The sequence below is a fragment of the Dermochelys coriacea genome, chromosome 7 (genome assembly GCF_009764565.3).
Source record: "Dermochelys coriacea isolate rDerCor1 chromosome 7, rDerCor1.pri.v4, whole genome shotgun sequence".
Lineage (NCBI taxonomy): Eukaryota > Metazoa > Chordata > Testudines > Dermochelyidae > Dermochelys > Dermochelys coriacea.
Window position 1 is genome coordinate 52,060,031 of NC_050074.1, and position 20,871 is coordinate 52,080,901.

Here is a 20,871-nt window from a genome sequence, read left to right on the forward strand (position 1 = left end):
ACACCATGCTAGTCACTATGGATGTAGAAGCCCTCTACACCAACATTCCACACAAAGATGGACTACAAGCCGTCAGGAACAGTATCCCCGATACTGTCACGGCTAACCTGGTGGCTGAACTTTGTGACTTTGTCCTCACCCATAACTATTTCACATTTGGTGACAATGTATACCTTCAAATCAGTGGCACTGCGATGGGTACCTGCATGGCCCCACAGTATGCCAACATGTTTATGGCTGACTTCACCAGCAATGCCCCTCTGCCATGTACATTGGCCAAACTGGACAGTCTCTACTTAAAAGAATGAATGGACACAAATCAGACGTCAAGAATTATAACATTCAAAAACCAAAAAGAATAGGTTGATGGTGGGATGGAAATTGTTGAAATCAGCCTGGACCAGTCCACACAAGAGATCCACTTCCTGGACACTACGGTGCTAATAAGCGATGGTCACATAAACACCACCCTATATCGGAAACCTACTGACCGCTATTCCTACCTACATGCCTCTAGCTTTCATCCAGATCATACCACTCGATCCATTGTCTACAGCCAAGCGCTACGATATAACCGCATTTGCTCCAACCCCTCAGACAGAGACAAACACCTACAAGATCTCTATCATGCATTCCTACAACTACAATACCCACCTGCTGAAGTGAAGAAACAGATTGACAGAGCCAGAAGAGTACCCAGAAGTCACCTACTACAGGACAGGCCCAACAAAGAAAACAACAGAACGCCACTAGCCATCACCTTCAGCCCCCAACTAAAACCTCTCCAACGCATCATCAAGGATCTACAACCTATCCTGAAGGACGAGCCATCACTCTCTCAGATCTTGGGAGATAGACCAGTCCTTGCTTACAGACAGCCCCCCAATCTGAAGCAAATACTCACCAGCAACCACACACCACACAACAGAACCACTAACCCAGGAACCTATCCTTGCAACAAAGCCCGTTGCCAACTCTGTCCACATATCTATTCAGGGGATACCATCATAGGGCCTAATCACATCAGCCACACTATCAGAGGCTCGTTCACCTGCGCATCTACCAATGTGATATATGCCATCATGTGCCAGCAATGCCCCTCTGCCATGTACATTGGCCAAACTGGACAGTCTCTACGTAAAAGAATGAATGGACACAAATCAGACGTCAAGAATTATAACATTCAAAAACCAGTTGGAGAACACTTCAATCTCTCTGGTCACTCGATCACAGACCTAAGAGTGGCTATACTTCAACAAAAAAGCTTCAAAAACAGACTCCAACGAGAGACTGCTGAATTGGAATTAATTTGCAAACTGGATACAATTAACTTAGGCTTGAATAGAGACTGGGAATGGATGAGTCATTACACAAAGTAAAACTATTTCCCCATGGTATTTCTCCCCCCCACCCCACCCCCCACTGTTCCTCTGATATTCTTGTTAACTGCTGGAATTAGCCTACCTGCTTGTCACCATGGAAGGTTTTCCTCCTTTCCCCCCCTGCTGTGGGTGATGGCTTATCTTAAGTGATCACTCTCCTTACAGTGTGTATGATAAACCCATTGTTTCATGTTCTCTGTGTGTGTGTATATAAATCTCTCCTCTGTTTTTTCCACCAAATGCATCCGATGAAGTGAGCTGTAGCTCACGAAAGCTTATGCTCTAATAAATTTGTTAGTCTCTAAGAATATCAGAGGAACAGTGGGGGGTGGAGTGGGGGGGAGAAATACCATGGGGAAATAGTTTCACTTTGTGTAATGACTCATCCATTACACAACAGAACCACTAACCCAGGAACCTATCCTTGCAACAAAGCCCGTTGCCAACTCTGTCCACATATCTATTCAGGGGATACCATCATAGGGCCTAATCACATCAGCCACACTATCAGAGGCTCGTTCACCTGCGCATCTACCAATGTGATATATGCCATCATGTGCCAGCAATGCCCCTCTGCCATGTATATTGGCCAAACTGGACAGTCTCTACGTAAAAGAATGAATGGGCACAAATCAGACGTCAAGAATTATAACATTCAAAAACCAGTTGGAGAACACTTCAATCTCTCTGGTCACTCGATTACAGACCTAAGAGTGGCTATCCTTCAACAAAAAAGCTTCAAAAACAGACTCCAACGAGAGACTGCTGAATTGGAATTAATTTGCAAACTGGATACAATTAACTTAGGCTTGAATAGAGACTGGGAATGGATGAGTCATTACACAAAGTAAAACTATTTCCCCATGGTATTTCTCCCCCCCACCGTTCCTCTGATATTCTTGTTAACTGCTGGAATTAGCCTACCTTGCTTGTCACCATGAAAGGTTTTCCTCCTTTCCCCCCCCTGCTGCTGGTGATGGCTTATCTTAAGTGATCACTCTCCTTACAGTGTATATGATAAACCCATTGTTTCATGTTCTCTGTGTGTGTGTGTATATAAATCTCTCCTCTGTTTTTTCCACCAAATGCATCCGATGAAGTGAGCTGTAGCTCACGAAAGCTTATGCTCTAATAAATTTGTTAGTCTCTAAGGTGCCACAAGTACTCCTTTTCTTTTTGCGAATACAGACTAACACGGCTGTTACTCTGAAACCTGTCTTCATTCCTTGTAACCAGCTTCTTTTCGAGATTGTTTAAGATATCCTCCCACTTTACTGCATAGTGATCATCTCCCTCAAGCATTTTGATTGTCAGGAAAAGTGTCAGTTTTGCATAGTGTGACAGGGTCTACAGTGATGAGAGGGATCAGCAAGGAAAGCTACCTTATTGAGGTCAGAACATGTAGGGATAAAGTGAGACAGGCTAAAACTCGAGTAGAGTTGGACCTTGCAAAGGGAATTAAAACCAATAGTAAAAGGTTCTGTAGCCATATAAATAAGAAGAAAACTAAGAAAGAAGAAGTGGGGCCGCTAAACACTGAGGATGGAGTGGACGTTAAAGATAATCTAGGCATGGCCCGATATCTAAACAAATACTTTGCCTCAGTCTTTAATAAGGCTAAAGAGGATCTTAGGGATAATGGTAGCATGACAAATGGGAATGAGGATATGGAGGTAGATATTACCATATCTGAGGTAGAAGCAAAACTCAAACAGCTTAATGGGACTAAATCGGGGGGCCCAGATAATCTTCATCCAAGAATATTAAAGGAATTGGCACCTGAAATTGCAAGCCCATTAGCAAGAATTTTTAATGAATCTGTAAACTCAGGAGTTGTACCGAATGACTGGAGAATTGCTAGTATAGTTCCTATTTTTAAGAAAGGGAAAAAAAAGTGATCCGGGTAACTACAGGCCAGTTAGTTTGACATCTGTAGTATGCAAGGTCCTGGAAAAAATTTTGAAGGAGAAATTAGTTAAGGTCTATGGTAAATGGGACAAAATACAACATGGTTTTACAAAAGGTAGATTGTGCCAAACCAACCTGATCTCCTTCCTTGAGAAAGTAACAGATTTTTTAGATAAAGGAAATGCAGTGGATCTAATTTACCTAGATTTCAGAAAGGCGTTTGATACCGTGCCACATGGGGAATTATTAGTTAAATTGGAAAAGATGGGGATCAATATGAACATCAAAAGGTGGATAAGGAACTGGTTAAAGGGGAGACTACAACAGGTCCTACTGAAAGGCGAACTGTCAGGCTGGAGGGAGGTTACCAGTGGAGTTCCTCAGGGATCAGTTTTGGGACCAATCTTATTTAATCTCTTTATTACTGACCTTGGCACAAAACGTGGGAGTGCGCTAATAAAGTTGCAGATGATACAAAGCTGGGAGGTTTTGCCAATTCAGAGAAGGATCAGGATATTATACAGGAGGATCTGGATGGCCTTGTAAACTGGATTAATAGTAATAGGATAAAATTTAATAGTGAGAAGTGTAAGGTTATGCATTTAGGGATTAATAACAAAAATTTTAGTTATAAGCTGGGGACGCATCAATTAGAAGTAACGGAGGAGGAGAAGGACCTTGGAGTATTGGTTGATCATAGGATGACTATGAGCTGCCAATGTGATATGGCTGTGAAAAAAGCTAATGCAGTTTTGGGATGCATCAGGAGAGGTATTTCCAGTAGGGATAAGGAGGTTTTAGTACCATTATACAAGGCACTGGTGAGACCTCACCTAGAATACTGTGTGCAGTTCTGGTCTCCCATGTTTAAAAAGGATGAATTCAAACTGGAGCAGGTACAGAGAAGGGCTACTAGGATGATCCGAGGAATGGAAAACTTGTCTTATGAAAGGAGACTTAAGGAGCTTGGCTTGTTTAGCCTAACTAAAAGAAGGTTGAGGGGAGATATGATTGCTCTCTATAAATATATCAGAGGGATAAATACAGGAGAGGGAGAGGAATTATTTAAGCTCAGCACCAATGTGGACACAAGAACAAATGGGTATAAACTGGCCACCAGGAAGTTTAGACTTGAAATTAGACGAAGGTTTCTAACCATCATAGGAGTGAAGTTTTGGAATAGCCTTTCAAGGGAAGCAGTGGGGGCAAAAGATCTATCTGGCTTTAAGATTCTACTCGATAATTTTAGGGAGGAGATGGTATGATGGGATAATGTGATTTTGGTAATGAATTGATCTTTAAATATTCAGGGTAAATAGGACTAATCCCTTGAGATGGGATACCAGATGGATGGGATCTGAGTTACCCAGGAAAGAATTTTCTGTAGTATCTGGCTGGTGAATCTTGCCCATATGCTCAGGGTTTAGCTGCTCACCATATTTGGGGTCGGGAAGGAATTTTCCTCCAGGGCAGATTGGAAGAGGCCCTGGAGGTTTTTCGCTTTCCTCTGTATCATGGGGCACAGGTCACGTGAGGGAGGATTCTCTGCTCCTTGAAGTCTTTAAATCACAATTTGAGGACTTCAATAGCTCAGACATAGGTGAGGTTTTTGTAGGAGTGGGTCAGTGAGATTCTGTGACCTGCATTGTGCAGGAGGTGGACTAGATGATCAAAATGGTCCCTTCTGACCTTAGTATCTATGAATCTATGTGTGATGGCTCCAGGAGAGGGGGTTTGTTTTGTTTTTTTTTTCAAAATCTGAGGGTTTTTTTATTAACACAGATACATTTACTTGTCTTCTGGTTTGTTGAAGCAGTATGTCAGGCAGCATTTGCCACAGTAACGTCTGTCAAAGTGACTGGCCATGAAAACTCCAGCCCCACATTCCTCAGAGGGGCACTCTCGTTGCAGGTGACTGATTTAGAAGGCAGATATATTAGTCCCAGATTAAAAGCAGGTCCATATTTCTTGGGTAAGGTAACAGGGGCAGTTCCAGAACAAGAAGGAATTTGCTGGAGCAAATTCAGGCAGGCAGGCTAATTAGGACACTTGGAACCAATTAAGAAGTTGCTAGAATCAATTAGGACAGGCTGGCTAATCAGGGCACCTGAGTTTAAAAAGGACCTCCCTACAGTTTGTGGTGTGTGTGCATAAGGAGCTGGGAGTGAGTGGATATGCTGCTGAAGGACTGAGGAGTTTCATGGATTATCAGACACCAGGAGGAAGATTGTGTGGAGAGGATAAAGAAGGTATTGGGAGGAGGCCATGGGGAAGTAGCTCAGGGAGCTGTAGTTGTCGCGCAGCTGTTCCAGGAGGCACTCTGGGCAGTTGCAGTCCACACGGCCCTGGGCTGGAACCTGAAGTAGAGGGTGGGCCTGGGTTTCCCTCAAACCTCCCAACTCTTGATCAAAGAAAGGAAGAGTTGACCTGGACTGTGAGTTCCACCAGAGGGGAAGGTCTCTGGGCTGTTCCCCAACCCACATGGTGGATCACCAGAGACTGCGGGGATTGTTCTTCTTCCTTTTTCCCATGCTGGCCAGTGATGAAGTTAGCTGAGTGAACGGCAGGTTTGAGCCACTAGCAAAAGTGGCCAAACTGAGGGCTGATGTGAATCTCTGAGGCAAACGAATCCACCAATAAGCACATGACCCACCAAGGCAGAGGAGGAACTTTGTCACAATAGATAAAAGCAAGCCAGAGTTTGGTACATGGGTGTTCAAATATTTTGTGAAGAACTACTGGCAACTTTTCCTCTGACAAGAAAAACAACTTCAATGATTCAAAGTTGAAGGATCCTCTCTAAAGCAGGTAACATCAACAGCCATTTGACCCTACTGCCTCCCACTATTATTGATATTCTTGTCCCATGTACTCGCAAAAACTTTTCAGTCTTTCTATGTGAACAGCAAATATATGAATATATCCAAAAATCTTAATTACAACTAAGTGAGGTAGATGTTGAGAGCATTCTATCCCTTGCAATTCAGGCACAGTTGTGCATGACATGAATAGGGCATCCAAGGCCTACGCTCATCTTATTTTGGCATGAAAATGTTCTCTTCCATGTCTGTAGAGGCTGCTGAAGTTTGTGTTTGTATTGTCTACTAAGAATGGCACAACCTTATTATTTCAGCTGCAATAAGTTCTGAGGTCTTGCCTTTTTAAGTTTGACAAAATCCAGAAGTTTAGTGTGCCCACACACACTGCCTTTGTAAGCCTTGAAATAACAAACCAAGCCAGGAACCAATTTCACAGGTCTGTGATTTGATGCATCAACACACAGTGACAAATATTCAACATCTTTCAGATAATTAATTAATCATTTGCCCATGGAACAAAAACATTTTGCTATCGCTTCATGCTGTGTCTGTGCACATGAGAACTTTGGTTTGCTGATTTTTTTTTTAATTTAAATTGGAAGTCCAGGCCATTGACAGGAAACTGTGATGATGTCTAATGGTGGAATATGCAGATAGTTTTTTTTTTTGGGGATGTGTGTAAAATGTTTCACTGACTCAAGACTCCTTTAGCAACTCCCTACATCACACCAGCTAGGGTAGACTGCCTTGTGTAGGCACTGGGTTGCACAAACTCCACCCCTGGGAGAAAGATGCTGAGCAGGACAGCCCTGTGACAGGGGCTACAACCTGCCTATTTTTGCAAACACTGCAGGTGGCTCACTGCCCTGGGGGAAACTGTTACCCCTCTTCCCCTCCCCATGCGGGGTTTCCCCTCTGCCCCCTCAGGCAGCGCCTCAAACCTGGCTCCTACCCCCCCTCCCTGATTTTACCCCTCAGTCCCTCTCCTGCCCCTGCCTACATCTGTCTGTCGTTCCCCGCCCCTGCACAGACTGTGCCCATCCCCCCTGCTTGTCCCTTTAGCCCCTGGCACCAGAGGGAGCCTATTGTGGATGCCTGTGAGCCAAGATAGCAAGACCTGTGATACCTTCATGAGCAGGCCAGTGTGCCATACCATATTGTACGCTGCTGTTAGATTGATGAAAACAGTGCCTGTTTTCAAGTTTATCAGCACGAGTACTTGCTCGCATGTGCTACGGCCTCAGAGAAAACCAGCTTGGTCAGGGCTCAAAATTCTCTCCACATTGGGTAATATGCACTGTAGGACCAAGTGCTCCAGTGTCTTGAAGCACATCGACAATAATGATATGGGACGATAGCTTGATGCTTGACTTGGGTCCTTTCCAGGCTTTAGGAGGCCAATGACTTTTGCAGTGCACCATATCTTCAGTAGTCTATCTTCACTGATGACCCTGGTGAAGAATTTCACAAGCCAAAGCCAAGCATGGGGGCCAAGGTTTTTCTGGAATTCTGGAGATATGTTATCATAACCTGTAGCTATTCCACACTTGATGCTATCCAGTGTTTGTTCCAGCTCTGTTACAGTGAATGGTTCTGGGCAGCTTCTGGTCTGGTGTAGACGTTTAAACATATGCCATTCGTTCGTCTCTTGTCTTTGCACCCGTTTCTCCAAAGTTGCTTTGGCCACTTTAAGTAGGTGTCTGGCTACTTGGTTGGGTGTCACTGAGGGTTGGCAGAGTGCAGGTGACTGCCGCGCTGCTCCAAGGCGTCAGAGCAGACTCCAACACTTGCGGCTGGAGCGGGTAAAGCCCATCCTCTCGATTGTCTCCTCCCATCCATATGGTGGAGAAGATGCGTGCTTGGAGAAGACAGAGCAATGGGTTACGCCAGGGCTCTGTGCTTTCTCCAGGCTTTACATCAATGACCTGCCAACAACAGAATCACGCAAGTTCATTTACGCAGACGACATATGTTGTGGTACCCAGGCCCAGACGTTTCATGAGCCTGATGCCACCTTGAACCGGGACATGATAAAGTTAGCTGACTACTGTAAGACTTGGCGCCTCCAGCCAAGTGTCATAAAAACAGTCTCCTGTTTGTTCCGTCTTCATCACGCCAGCGCAACCCAAGAACTGAATGTTTATCTGAATGGTCAGAAGGTGAAGCATGAAGTAGAACTGGTCTATCTAGGTGTGACCTTAGACCACACACTGAGTTATCATGCCCACGTGAACAAGACGGCAGCTAAAGTTAAGATGCGCAACAATCTTCTTACCAAACTGGCAGGTTTGTCATGGGGTGCTCGTGCTCCAATTTTGCGGACGTCAGCTCTTGCCACCTCGTATTCAGCGGCGGAATATTGGAATTGATCGTCACACACCAAACTGGTGGATACAGTTACATGCCATCATGCGTATCACCTCTGGCACCCTGCGTCTGACTCCAGTCTGATGGTGTCCAAATCTGAGCAATATTGCTCCTCATATCAGACGAGAGGTTGACATTGGCAGGTTACTGGAGAAAGTACAGACCAACTCAAGCTTGCTGCTGCATAATGATCTTTTTAAACCACCAGCTGCACGTTTTCCATCACGATACCCATTATGGTCTCATCTGCCATGCCAGGATGTTAGGGCAGAAACACTCTGGCAAGAGGAATGGATATCTGTTATAATCCCCAACCAGTTCCTCGTCACCGACCCCACGCTCTGACTGCCTGGTTTTGACCTGCCCCATCGCCAATGGTCCCTTTTGAACGGGTTCCGGACCAGGCAAGGTCTCTGTGCAGCCAACCAGTATCGCTGGGGCCTTCGTGACAGGCCTTTGTGCAGCTGTGGTGCAACACAGAGGATGCCACACATTGTTGGTGAATGCCTGCTGACTAGATTCAGCAGTGGCCTAGAAGAACTGCTTCACGCCACTGAAGATGCCATCGCTTGGCTAGACGACTATGCACAAGCTAAATAAATATCACAGGGAGCAGATTTAATGCCCACCGAGGCTAGCGGTCTCAGCGATGTTACTGCGCATGTTTAGTGCCAACCAAGCCGCAAGCTCTGTCAGGCAGCCAGCCCCGCGGGGTTCCTGGCAGGGCGTGGGACCCGCCTCCCGCATTGGGGCTGCGCTGCAAGGGGCGCGTGGGACCCCGGCGGCGAGCGGGGGCAGGGAGGAAGGCTGTGCGCCTGCGCACGCTGGCCGGTGCGGCCCGGCCGGATATCCGCAGCAGGGCCGGGGCGCTGGGTGCACGGACATGGCGGCGGAGTTAGATGGTGGCCCGAGGCCGGAGGTCGGGGCCCAGCGGGCAGAGCTGGGGCCGCTGCTGGGGATAGCTCTGAGGCCGGGCGAGTCCTGGTGAGAGGAGGGCTGCCGCCGGCAGTGACAAGCCGGGCCGGGGCGGAGCTAGGTGGGGGTGGGGAGCGGAGCTGGGGGGAAGGGAACTAGGTGTGCGTGTGACGGGGGAGCCGAGACGGGTCGGGTCGTGGGGAGCGGAGCTGGACCGAGAGGGCCAGGCTGAGTGGGGAGCTGGGGGGTGCTTTCAGGCCTCTTGCCCTGGTGTCTGGGTCTCCGTTCCCTGCTGTAACAGTGGAGTCGGTAGCGAGTCTCGGCTCCTGGGAGGCATCACGTGCGTGTGGGCCCTTGCTCTGCCTGCTGAAAGTGGCTGAATCACCAGTGGCGAAGCCACAGAAACATGGGTCCTAGTGCAGGTTGCTAGTGTGGATCCCCTCGTTAAACGTGTAACACTTAAATCTGCTCATTCAACTTCTCAGGACTTCATAACACTCAGTTTGTTTACCCTTAAAACGCTACGGTCGCACACCTGTAGTGCTTCAGTGTAGGTGCTGTCCCCTGCTTTTGGGTAGGATTTTTTGTGCAGAGGGCCATTGCTCACTACTGGCTCTAGCTGTGATTCTGTGGTTCTGTCAGCCCAGTTCTTAGTGACTTAAGTGGGAACCTCCCTGCTGCTGCCTGTTTGTGCTGTCTTTTCATGGCAGTACTGTCTCCACACCACTCTAAGACCAACTTCCCTTAGATCAACATATCAGTGATTTCAGCTCAATTAATTACAGAGCAGAAACAAGCACTCTAAATTGAGTCTGATCCGCTCTGTCTTTAAACACTGAAGGGGATGGTCAAATGGTAAATGTCTTGTTAAACAGAGTCCATGCCACCAAGTAGGAACATTTGTCTGCACTCCCTCTGCCTTTTTGCTTGGGTGTAGAATCATGATCCCCTGCTTAGCAAGTTGACTTGATATTAGGATGACCCCCCCTCAATTAGGGCATGCTATGTATAGCTATGCTACTCTTTGCTCATACAATAATATTTCATTACTCCTGCATTCAATAGTAAAGCGAATCTTAACCCAAAACAGAAATGCCAAAGGGACCAAAGCAGGTCTGTCTGCAGGTTACCTAGGCAGAGTAGGTGTGTTTGTGCAAATACAGCCTGCTCCTTGGTCCCCCCCCCCCCCCTTTCACCACTAGATTTCAGGAGTGAGTTCAGACCCTGCTTGCTCCATTGTGGGGAGTGATGTCACTGGTAGATTAAACAAAAACATTTAAAATAAAATCACACCATTAGAAAAACTTGAAATATAAACCTGGTATGTAAATCATTGTGGAAACTTTGTTCTATTGAGTGAGGGGGAAAAAAAGGAAAAATGAGAAACTCATAGGAGATACAACATGCAAATGCCAATTATTTCCCTTCCAAAAGGGAATATGTATTCTAAATGAGAAATTTCTGTTGCTATCCTTCCATATGGGAAGTTCAAAAGTGTCTTTAATACTTCGCTGTCTTTGGTTTTTACATCTTCAGTTTTTTAAAAAGAATTTATCTACTTTGTTTCCATAGCAATACATTTTCATCTTAATTATTTACTGTATATAGCACTGAAAGCACGGGAAGCACTTTTCAGACAAATATGAGATCTGATCTGAAAAGCTTGTCCCATGCCCCTTGCTTTTACATTTGAGGCCCGCTATTGATTTCAGTGGGAGTTTGGAGTGATCCAGAGCACTGAAGATGAAACTACAGTTGCTTGCCAAGCTTGTAGCACTCAAAGCCTATGGTGGTGTCCAACAATAAAAATCAGTAGTTTCTCATTAATCTACCTGTCCAGTTTGTCAAGATTATACAGACATTAATGAAGAGAAGGGGGAACCATAACTAACACTACATGAATTAAAGATGATCTATTTACAAGGTACTATATGAAATAGCACCTTTTATCGGTGAGTCTCAAAGTGATTATAATAGGAGGAAGGTATTGCTATCAAAATTTTACAAACTGAGAAACTGAGACAAAAAGCGGTTGAGACCTGAATATTCAAAAGTGTCTACTCATCAAGAGTGCCTTGATTTTTGGGGGCCTACTTACTTGGGCTGGGCATCAGAAACTCCCACTGAAGTCAGTTGGAGTTATGAGTCTTTAACCCTTCCAAAAACCTGGCAATAGGTGACCCAAGATGACCAACAAAAATCAGAGGCCCTCCCAGGTTAGTGGACGTTTTGGACATATTTGCCTAAATGGTTTTCCCAAGATTGCACAGTGAGTCAAGGCTGAGAACAGGGCTCTGTTGACCCAACTACTTAGCTAGTCGTCTAGTTTGATCACTAGGTCATACTGCTGCTCATTTGTTAAAATACTCAAGTGTGTATTCGTTTTTATTTTTACTATACTATCCTCCCCCTCTCCAGCCCTCCATTCACAGAGCTCCTGCCTCCCAACCTGTCCTTTTCCTTCCCTGCTGGCAAGCCTTTGGACTTTGGGTGATGCGTCTGTTGTGTCCTGGATCTAGTCAGTCCCTGCCACTGAGAGGGCTCTGAGACAAGCTCCTCCTGTGGTTTCAGTAGCCAGTGATAGGTAAGGGTTGGATACAAGGCAGAGTAGGACCTGGCTGGCATGCAGCACTACACAGAGCAGGAAAAGAGGCCTGGCCAGCATTAGGGTCTGTTCTGCGTTGTTGATAGGCCTCCCATCCATGAACATAATCTGCTACCCTACGCAGCGGGTCGCCTTAGCCAAGAGTGGCCTCTGCTCCCAGGGCTTTCTTAGCTGCAAGGGGTCCTATGCACCTGCACCAGCTATTCCTCCTCCAGCAAGACTGACGTTGTAGTATGTGCTTTGGCTGGTACAAGCTGAAAGCTGCTCCTGACATCTTGTTGTTCAAACTGTTCCAGGTATTTGATTGATAGTCGGTGGTTCAAACAGTGGAAGAAGTATGTGGGTTTTGACAGCTGGGACATGTACAACGTGGGTGAGCCTAACCTGTTTCCTGGACCCATCGATAACTCTGGACTCTTTGCAGGTAAAGTGCATGCAGTTAAGGTGCACTGAATAGCTGGGCAGCTATTTGTGTCTGGCAGAGAAGGAGAATCCAGGTGCTCTTAGCAGTTTTTGAAAGAGTGTGTCCTTTAGCTCTTATACCATCTAACTGAAAAAATTTGCAATTTAGGTTCTCTTCTCATTCCCTGCCTTCACAAAAACAAAACCCATTAACCTTTCTGAGGGGCACAGCATATAGTCCAGAGGGAGCATGAAATAATGGAATTATGGGTTTGCCCAGACTGGGCTCTGATTTGTGATGTGCTGGAACAGCATTTCAGGTTGAGCACAGATGAGTGAAGTTAAGAGTGAATAATTTCTGTTTTCTGAGAAGGCTGGAAACATTTATAATCTTCTTCTGTCTTTTCTCCACACCCTATCCTGCAGTTACTTCCTTCCCTCCCACACTGACATGAAATTCTGTCAATGTCTGGAGACAGTCAACTTTACTGTAAATAGAAACTGAAATAGAGAAGTTTCAGAAGTTGCACCTGGAAGCAGAAGTGTGTGTCCAGTTTGAGTTTTGAAAGTTGGATCAGTCTGAATGAACTCGTAGCCTGATACAGAACTCTGATAACTCTAGGAAACTTTCTTTACAGACTTAATGTTCTGAAAAATGAACAAAGTATTATGCTATAAAGTTCTTTGTGTTCCCTAGTACCAGATATAGGCTAGTGTCTGGTGCAGGGGATAAGTGGCTTTTGAATTCTGGCTGATCTTCTGTCAGGTGATATAATGCACTCTTTATGCTCTTGCTCCTGTGATGCTACTTTAAGTGCCTGAAACCATTGTATGTAACACAGAATGTGCAATCTACTTTGGAGCCACTGTTAATGCTGCTTTGTCAATTGACTGGCATGGAGATTGCTGTGGCAGGCACCCTACCAGGTCATTAGCAAGATATATCTGGACTCCCCTGGTCCTAGGAAAGAGACTCTTGGTTTTCCTGTGCATCAAACCTTTATGGAACAGCAATGAGGCTGTCTTTTTCCACTGAGGGACTGTGAGTTTGGAATTCTCTCCCCCTTAAAGTCCACTGATAGATCCTTCTGGGTGAGGCTCAATTCTAAACTTCTGAGAGAGTTAGTTTGTGATGGTTTTATGTGCTGAGTTTGATCTGACTCACAAACCAGTTCTCCTGGATCTGTGTTTGGAACGTAGTTAACTTCTTGCAGTGCCTTGATAAGTGTTTGGGAAAATGAAGATACAAAAAATTAATTAGAAAATACGGTCAGTGGTTAAGTGGAAACCAGTGGTAACACTGCTTCTGTTCTGTAATGCCTGCTTGGTTGTCTATAGATGCAGCTGATTGTCCGTAGATGTAGTGTGTGAATAACTTTTGTGGTGGTGCAAATTGTATAATTTTTCTGCCCTACTGTTACATAAACTTTTTTGCCATAAAAACTTGGTTAATGTTTCTGCAGCACACGGGTACTGCCTTCTCCTTCCAAAACATGGGTCCTCAAAATGCAAAACCCAAGTATTGTAAGGGAAGGGGAGAACCAGGAAATGCTCAGTTTAGGTCTCCCTGCAGTTTAGTGTTCCTTTGGAACATCATAGTACTTTATTATCCTTTCCTCAGTCTTCTAGCACAGTGTGATCTCATCCAAAGCATAACAAGTATTTGACAAATCAGTGGTATTATACAGAGCATGTTAAAGGTTTGTTGGGACGTGTGAATAGGAATCCTGAATTGGAGGGCTCCCAAAAAAAGTCATTCTTGTTAAGGCTGGGAAAGGTACTGTAATGTTTCCAGTTCCTCTTGGCATCCCTGCAGGGAAAGATCTGATTGTGCATGTGGGTTTTAGAGCATGTTGAAAATTCAGCTTTAAACAGCAATGTCACAAGCTTAATTATGGTCCAACTAGCAGCTGCTCCATAATAAATCTGCAAATAACCATTTTCCAACTCCTCAGCTTGTCTACTTACCAATTTCTTGGAATCATAGAAATATAGGTCTATAAGAGACTTCCACAGGTCAGGACCCTCTCCTGAGGCAGGCCCAAGTAAACCTAGACCATTCCTGTTAGCTGTTTGTCCAACCTATGCTTAAAAGCCTCCAATGATGGGGATCCCACAAACTTCCTTGGACATCTATTTCAGAACTTAACTAACACCTAAATCTCACTTGCTGTAGATTCAGCCCATTACTTTGTCTTACCTTCAGTGGACATGGAGAACAATTGATCACCATCCTCTTTATAACAGCCCTTCAAATATGTGAGGGGCTGTGAGGTCCCTAATCTCTCTCCCTCCCCCCCCCCGACTAAACATGCCCCCCCCTTTTTTTTTTAAATCTTTCATCATAGGTCAGGTTTTCTTTGCTCTCCTCTGGATTCTCTCTAATTTATGCCCATCTTAAAGTGTGTGCTCAGAATTGGACATAGTACTCTAGCTGAGGCTCACTACTGCCACATAGAGTAGGACAGTTACCTCCTGTGTCTTGCATACAACTCTCCTGTTAATACACTCTAGAATATTAGCCTTTTTCACAGCTGTATCACATTGTCTCATATTCAATTTATGATCCACTACATCATCCTGTTCTTTTCAGCACCTTTTTGGCTACCATCTAGCCAGTTATAACCCATTTTTTAATTGTGCATTTGATTTTTCCTTTCTAAGTGTAGTACTTCACGCTTTATAGAATGTCATCTTGTTGATTTCAGATCAATTCTTTAATTTGTCAAGGTCGTTTTGAATTCTAATCCTGGCCTCCAAAGTGCTGCCAACCCCTCCCAGTTTGGTATCATCCACAAATTTTATAAGCACAATCTCCACTCCATTATTCATGTCATTAATGAAAACAGTGGATAGTACTGGATGCAGGACTGATCGCTGCAGGACTCCACTAGATACACCCTCCTAGTTGGACAGCAAACCATTGATAACTACTCTTTTTTGAGTATGGTCTTTCATCCTGTTATGAATCCACCTTGTAGTAATTTCATCTAGACCACATTTCCGTAGTTTGCTTTTGATATTGTCATTTGGGACTGTGTCAGAAGCCTTACTAAAATCAAGATGTATCATGCATGTCCTGTGCTGTAAGAGGACTTACCCTGTGTGTCTTGGGAGCCTCATAGCATGGAAAGGGGGTTGCTATGTGGAGCTCCCAAGAATCTTTTATGTCCCATCCGAAATTCTTCCAAGATAGTGCTTCAGCCCTTCTTATTTGGTTTTCTTGGCTTCCACTTTCTCCGCTGGCCACATAATACAAAAGCTCCCATCCCGTCATGGCTATTAAGCTTCACAAGAGAACTATCCTCTGTAGCACAGGCTAGTTCTGTGTTCATTCTGCATTGCATTTTTGGAATTATTTTAATAACAGTGAAAGTTACATATGTCATCTTATGGTTGATAATGCCAAGAAATATCATTTTCTTCAGAATTTGATTCGGCACTGTCACAGACTGGCAGAGGGAGATTGTTCAGCATTTAGATCTCATGTGGCACTTAAGGTCTCTGAGATGGCTGTTGTGGCAATTAAGATTGTCTGGGATCCTGTTGCCTCTGTTTTTGTAATGACATTTCCCAGGGCTTGGCTAACTTATTTTCTTCCTTTAATTGACAACCAGATCCTAAGACACAATGCCAAGCTGGGACAGTTTGATTTAATCGGAGCAATTTAAATCACCCAGTGGAAAGCCTCCATTTAAATCATGGATTTTAATTAACTTTTCTATTTATACTTCAGTTATTTTCTGAGACTGTCAGAGTAAGGAGGACTCTTGGGAGAGGACCATATCTTGTTCAGCAGTAAACACACTGCTGACATTTAATGAATTAATACAGAATTTGTCTCAAGTTTCTACCTTTCAGAGCTCCCTGTATGAAACTTCACCATGTTCACCAACATCCAAAGGGTTGAGAACATTTTGATTTGCATGTCTTGAAGATCTTTCATTTTATAGAATGTCTGGAACACCTTTAAAACATGAACTTCTAGTTTGTCCCACTTCTCAAATCTCACTTTTTTTTTTTTCTCTCTTCCTTTTTAGATCCAGAAATACAGACCTTAAAAGAACACCTCATTGATGAGCTGGATTATGTGTTGGTGCCCACTGAAGCCTGGAATAAGCTAGTGAACTGGTATGGCTATGTAGAGGGGCAGCAACCTATAGTAAGAAAAGTAAGTGTGCATGAATCTGAGACTCTTGTTTCATAATCTGCTGGGCAGTTTAGCCACCTTCATTATCTGAAACACCATCTAAATTTGTCAGATTTATGGTGCTAATGTGAGTTAAATCAGGCACAAGAACTTACTCTCCAGAAGTAGCTGGTTTAACTGTAACCCAAAATGTGGACGTATGTGGGCCTGCCCACTGGTTTGGCAGGTAGTGATCCCACTGTCATAGGTGGGAAGATAAGTTGGAAAGATGGGTCTTGTAAGTTCCTCAAGTAGTGGCTTCTGTTGAGGAGAGTGAAGAGGTTCATCCTGGATAATAGTCTTTACCTTAGTGATTGGTAGGAGAATAGTATATTTGGCTTCATCTGAGGATGAATGCATTGTTTGCCCATGTTGTACAGAGCTAAAAATGGGGGTTGGGAGTAGTGGTGGTGTTAAATTTCCTTCATAACAGAAGAGTGTGAACGTTTTTATTTGGGCTACCCTAAATCCCAGCGTGTTGCTTCTGAGTTGAGGATCTTCTTGGGCGGAAGGAGATACCAGACAAAGATGCTGTGCTATTAAAATAGGAGATTCAGGGACTTGCCACAAGGTTCGCTGAAATTCTACCCCCTACATTATTCTGTTTTTATTTAAACATGGGGAAGGGCATAAATGCCATACAGGCTTATTTGCTGCTTTAGTGAAAGTTCTAAAAGATTGTCGACTTTTGAACTTTCCTGAATGAACATTGGGCACAGGTAACTAGTACAAGAAAACATTTCAGAGCACAGTGACTTGTGAAGCAAATGGCTCTGCTGAGCTTCACTTTAATAAAAAAAAAAAAAAAAAAAGCCTTGAGTTATGGGAATCACTGATTTTAATAAGTTTCTTTTTTTTTAAAACATCAATCTCCAGTACTTAAAACCTAGACGCTACAACAAAGGTTGCATTGAAAACAAAGAATGGTTTTAGAATTAACACTCTCAAGTGTCAGTTTTTTTTTTTAAACACTGAAGTAAAAATCTTGCACCAATATTCAGTGTATATATTCAAAAGCAGGAAAGGGTGAATGGGAAAGCAAGGTTCCTTTATTAAAAGGTCCTCTGTATTGATGAGTGGCACTTATACCTTTGTAGGGCAACCTAGAAATTTTGCATACTGAGAAATTCACAGGTGCTTCAGAGAGCATCAAAGTTCCCACCTCCTTAAACTACCAGGATTCTCTCCTTTCTTTGAACACTGGTGGATTCTATACTTAGTTTCTTTATTTCTGCTTGCAGTATAAAAGTGAGAGGTTTGTGGTTTCAGTAGTGTCTTGTAATGGAAAAATTATTTCAGCATCATAATTATTGGACAGGGGAAACTTATGTACAGTATGCATTTCTCCCAACAGCAAGACTATTATGGTCCAAATTTAGCAAGAATAGATTTTATAGGTCCTAGTTTGCAGTTAGATCAAGTTCTTGTTGTCCACTTATACTACCCTGGTAATCAGAGTAGCAGCCGTGTTAGTCTGTATTCGCAAAAAGAAAAGGAGTACTTGTGGCACCTTAGAGACTAACACATTTATTAGAGCATAAGCTTTCGTGAGCTACAGCTCATGGACCCTGGTAATGAAAGAGGATCTTGACAAAATAGAAACTACTGAAATACGCTGGAATGACAAATGAATGGGCTGTTGTAATACCCAATTACCCAGGAAAAAAATATTAGTTAATAGAGGTGAGGAATAGCGCTATACCAGAAAGATTCACCTAATTAATGAGAATTCCTGAATGGAGAAGACTACACAGTACACTTGTTTGAATTTAAATTGCAGGTCATAAAAACAAATATTCTAGTAGGGTTATACTGCAAGCCTCCAGATCAGGGAAGGGTTATTGAGGGCACAGTTATGAAGAGCTCAGAGGCAAATGAGTAAGTTCAGGAACATCACTTTGTGTCACTTGGAAGCCTAATTGGCAGCATGAAGCAATGGGAGTGGCTACAAGCGTGGTTGAGAGCTCTTTTTGTTCAGAATAGCACTAGCCTGAATAATTGCTGGGATTTGAGGTCTGTTACTGTTCAGTTTTAATTTCTCAGCCATTTTGGCTTTATAAATTACATCTGTGTACACCAAGGCTTGTATCTATGCCATGCCAACTGTCCTATATTTTTGTGATTTCAGAGGGTAACAACCAGTTTCCACCCTTACTGTATAGCTAGTTTGTGTGCAACAGTTTCATTAGTTGTAGTGATCCTGCACAGGTGCTGGATCACTTGGCCTAACTGCCCACCTATGCATTTGTACAGATCAACAAAGATCTCTCAGCATAACCCCCCCCCTCCCCCCCCGGATCAAGACGACCAGCATGCACAATCCCAAACATTGCTCTGAAGCCTAGAATATCTGAGTCAGAGTGAAGTGATGGAAAGAGCTACACGTGCTTGAGATCTATTTTTTTTTTTTTTTTTTTTTTTTTTTTTTTTTTTTTGTTTAGAATATCACCAGGTTCAGTCATCACTCAGATTCGTGGTCAGTTATTGCCCAATTTTTACGTTCTCATTTATTTTTGGCTCTTTTACACATGTGACTTTATGAATTACGTGTGTGTGACAGCATGGGCTTTCAGCTACTAATAAAACTAAATATGTGGCTTCAACTGTGTGCATATAAATTCGGTCAGATGTCATCTGGAACTCATTTCCACAAGATACCATTGAGATTTAAGAGCTTATTTGGACTCAAGGATTAGACATTTGTGGATAACACAGTATAGCATTAAAAAACAAGGCTATAAATCATGCTTCAGGGTATATATCTAGCTGATTAGCTGTTACGAAGAAATCTTCCCTTCATGCAGCTTAGTTTCCATAATTTTCCAAAATAGGTTTCCTTGCATCATCCTTTGAGGGATCCAGTATTTGGCTGTGGTCATGGATGGGCATAGTGACTAAATGAACTATTGATCTGATCTGGACATAATGGACTAGATGATGGTCTGGTCATTCTTACGATATTTGAAATGAGGCTTTGGGGCTTCCTGTTAAAAGTTAGTGTTAGACTAGTGAAGAGGTTTTATACGTCAACATCCTCCATTGTATTTCACACTTGGAAAATATGCACATCAGCACAGTTTAAGGCTACACTTTATTCTCACTAAAGTGATGTATGTTGTCTTTAGATTCCGACCCAACAGCACAAGCCAAGTTTCTTTCTACCAAAATCTTTACTGGAAATGAGTTTGCAGTTTACTACATAACTGCTTCTATCTGGTATCTTTAAACTATTACATTACAGAGATTAGCTTTATTTGGTATCTGCTGTAATAAGAATCCATGACTTGAACTAAAACTTTTTAAAAAAGTTCCATCTCTGAGCACGACCTTTTTTTCCTTCTGCTTAATTAAAACATCAGAACTATAGAAGTCAGAGACTAGATCAGTAAATAGATCTTTCCTATTTCCCATACAGTCGAAAAAGCAACTGAACACTTGTGGCAAGTGCCTTTTTATTCTTAAGAAAACAAAACAAAAAATCTTTCTAGTATGTTTGACCAGTTCATTATTTTCATAAGTATTTTTAATTTCCGTTCTTGCTGTATCAATAAAATGTTACAGAAAAGTCTTTTCAAGTGTCTTCACTTGTTTGCTTTTTCTCTTTAAAGCAAGCATCTTATGGATTTAATATCACATTTCTTGGCTTCTGTGAGGTTGAATGGAGACTACCAAGATCACTTAAAGTCTATTAGTTCTAGCCCCTTTCTTAATTTGGGAGAAGCTCAGTTAGTTTAATGCCACACGGGCTTTTTAATCTTAGCATGTTGCATGTCGTGCCCTAAGCAGACAAGCTGTTTCATTTTGCAGTGTTATGTACAGTTCTATATACATAGAACCCTACATAAACAAAAACCCTAAATATACACTACAAAGTATCAATAAATGCCAGTGTTAATGTTGCTCATGCAGGCTTGTATGCACACCTTACTTCCTTCAATGCAAAATTGTTGAAAGGGAGAATTCTTCTCTGGATACTTACCTGTGCAGAACGTCCATAAGCTGAGAGACTTTTCTTCTACTGGTCAGCTCAGCATCTAGCTTTGACTTTCTTTGCTAGCCTAACCAAGATCCATTAGCATTTTTACTGTCCTCCCACAGTGGTTCCAACAGCACTCAAACACATGACACAGTTCTTCTCTACCATCTTTCAAAGGATTGCACTCTGCCTGTGGCAGAAAAATTGCTCTTGCTGCTACATATACAATCTCTTTAAAACTTAATGGAACTTTCCAGAGTGTTTCAGGATCCCCCATCCCTATTGTACTATGATGATGCCCCTCTCAC

At 43.2% G+C, this 20,871-nt stretch overlaps 1 protein-coding gene across 8 annotated transcripts in view; it reads left to right on the top strand.

Annotated features, from left to right (window-relative positions):
* The first annotated feature begins 9,110 nt into the window (after nucleotides 1-9,110).
* The window catches only part of USP4 (ubiquitin specific peptidase 4), a 91,912-nt gene continuing 80,151 nt past the window's right edge, over nucleotides 9,111-20,871 (top strand). For all 8 annotated transcript variants that reach the window (XR_005293927.2, XM_038409535.2, XM_038409538.2 and 5 more), the window contains exons 1-3: nucleotides 9,111-9,460; nucleotides 12,293-12,420; nucleotides 16,439-16,569. Coding sequence is in view for 7 of the 8 variants with exons in the window: in XM_038409535.2 (XP_038265463.2) it covers nucleotides 9,126-9,460; nucleotides 12,293-12,420; nucleotides 16,439-16,569 (594 nt within the window). In the remaining variant the exon portion in view is untranslated. The remainder of the gene's footprint in view (nucleotides 9,461-12,292; nucleotides 12,421-16,438; nucleotides 16,570-20,871) is intronic.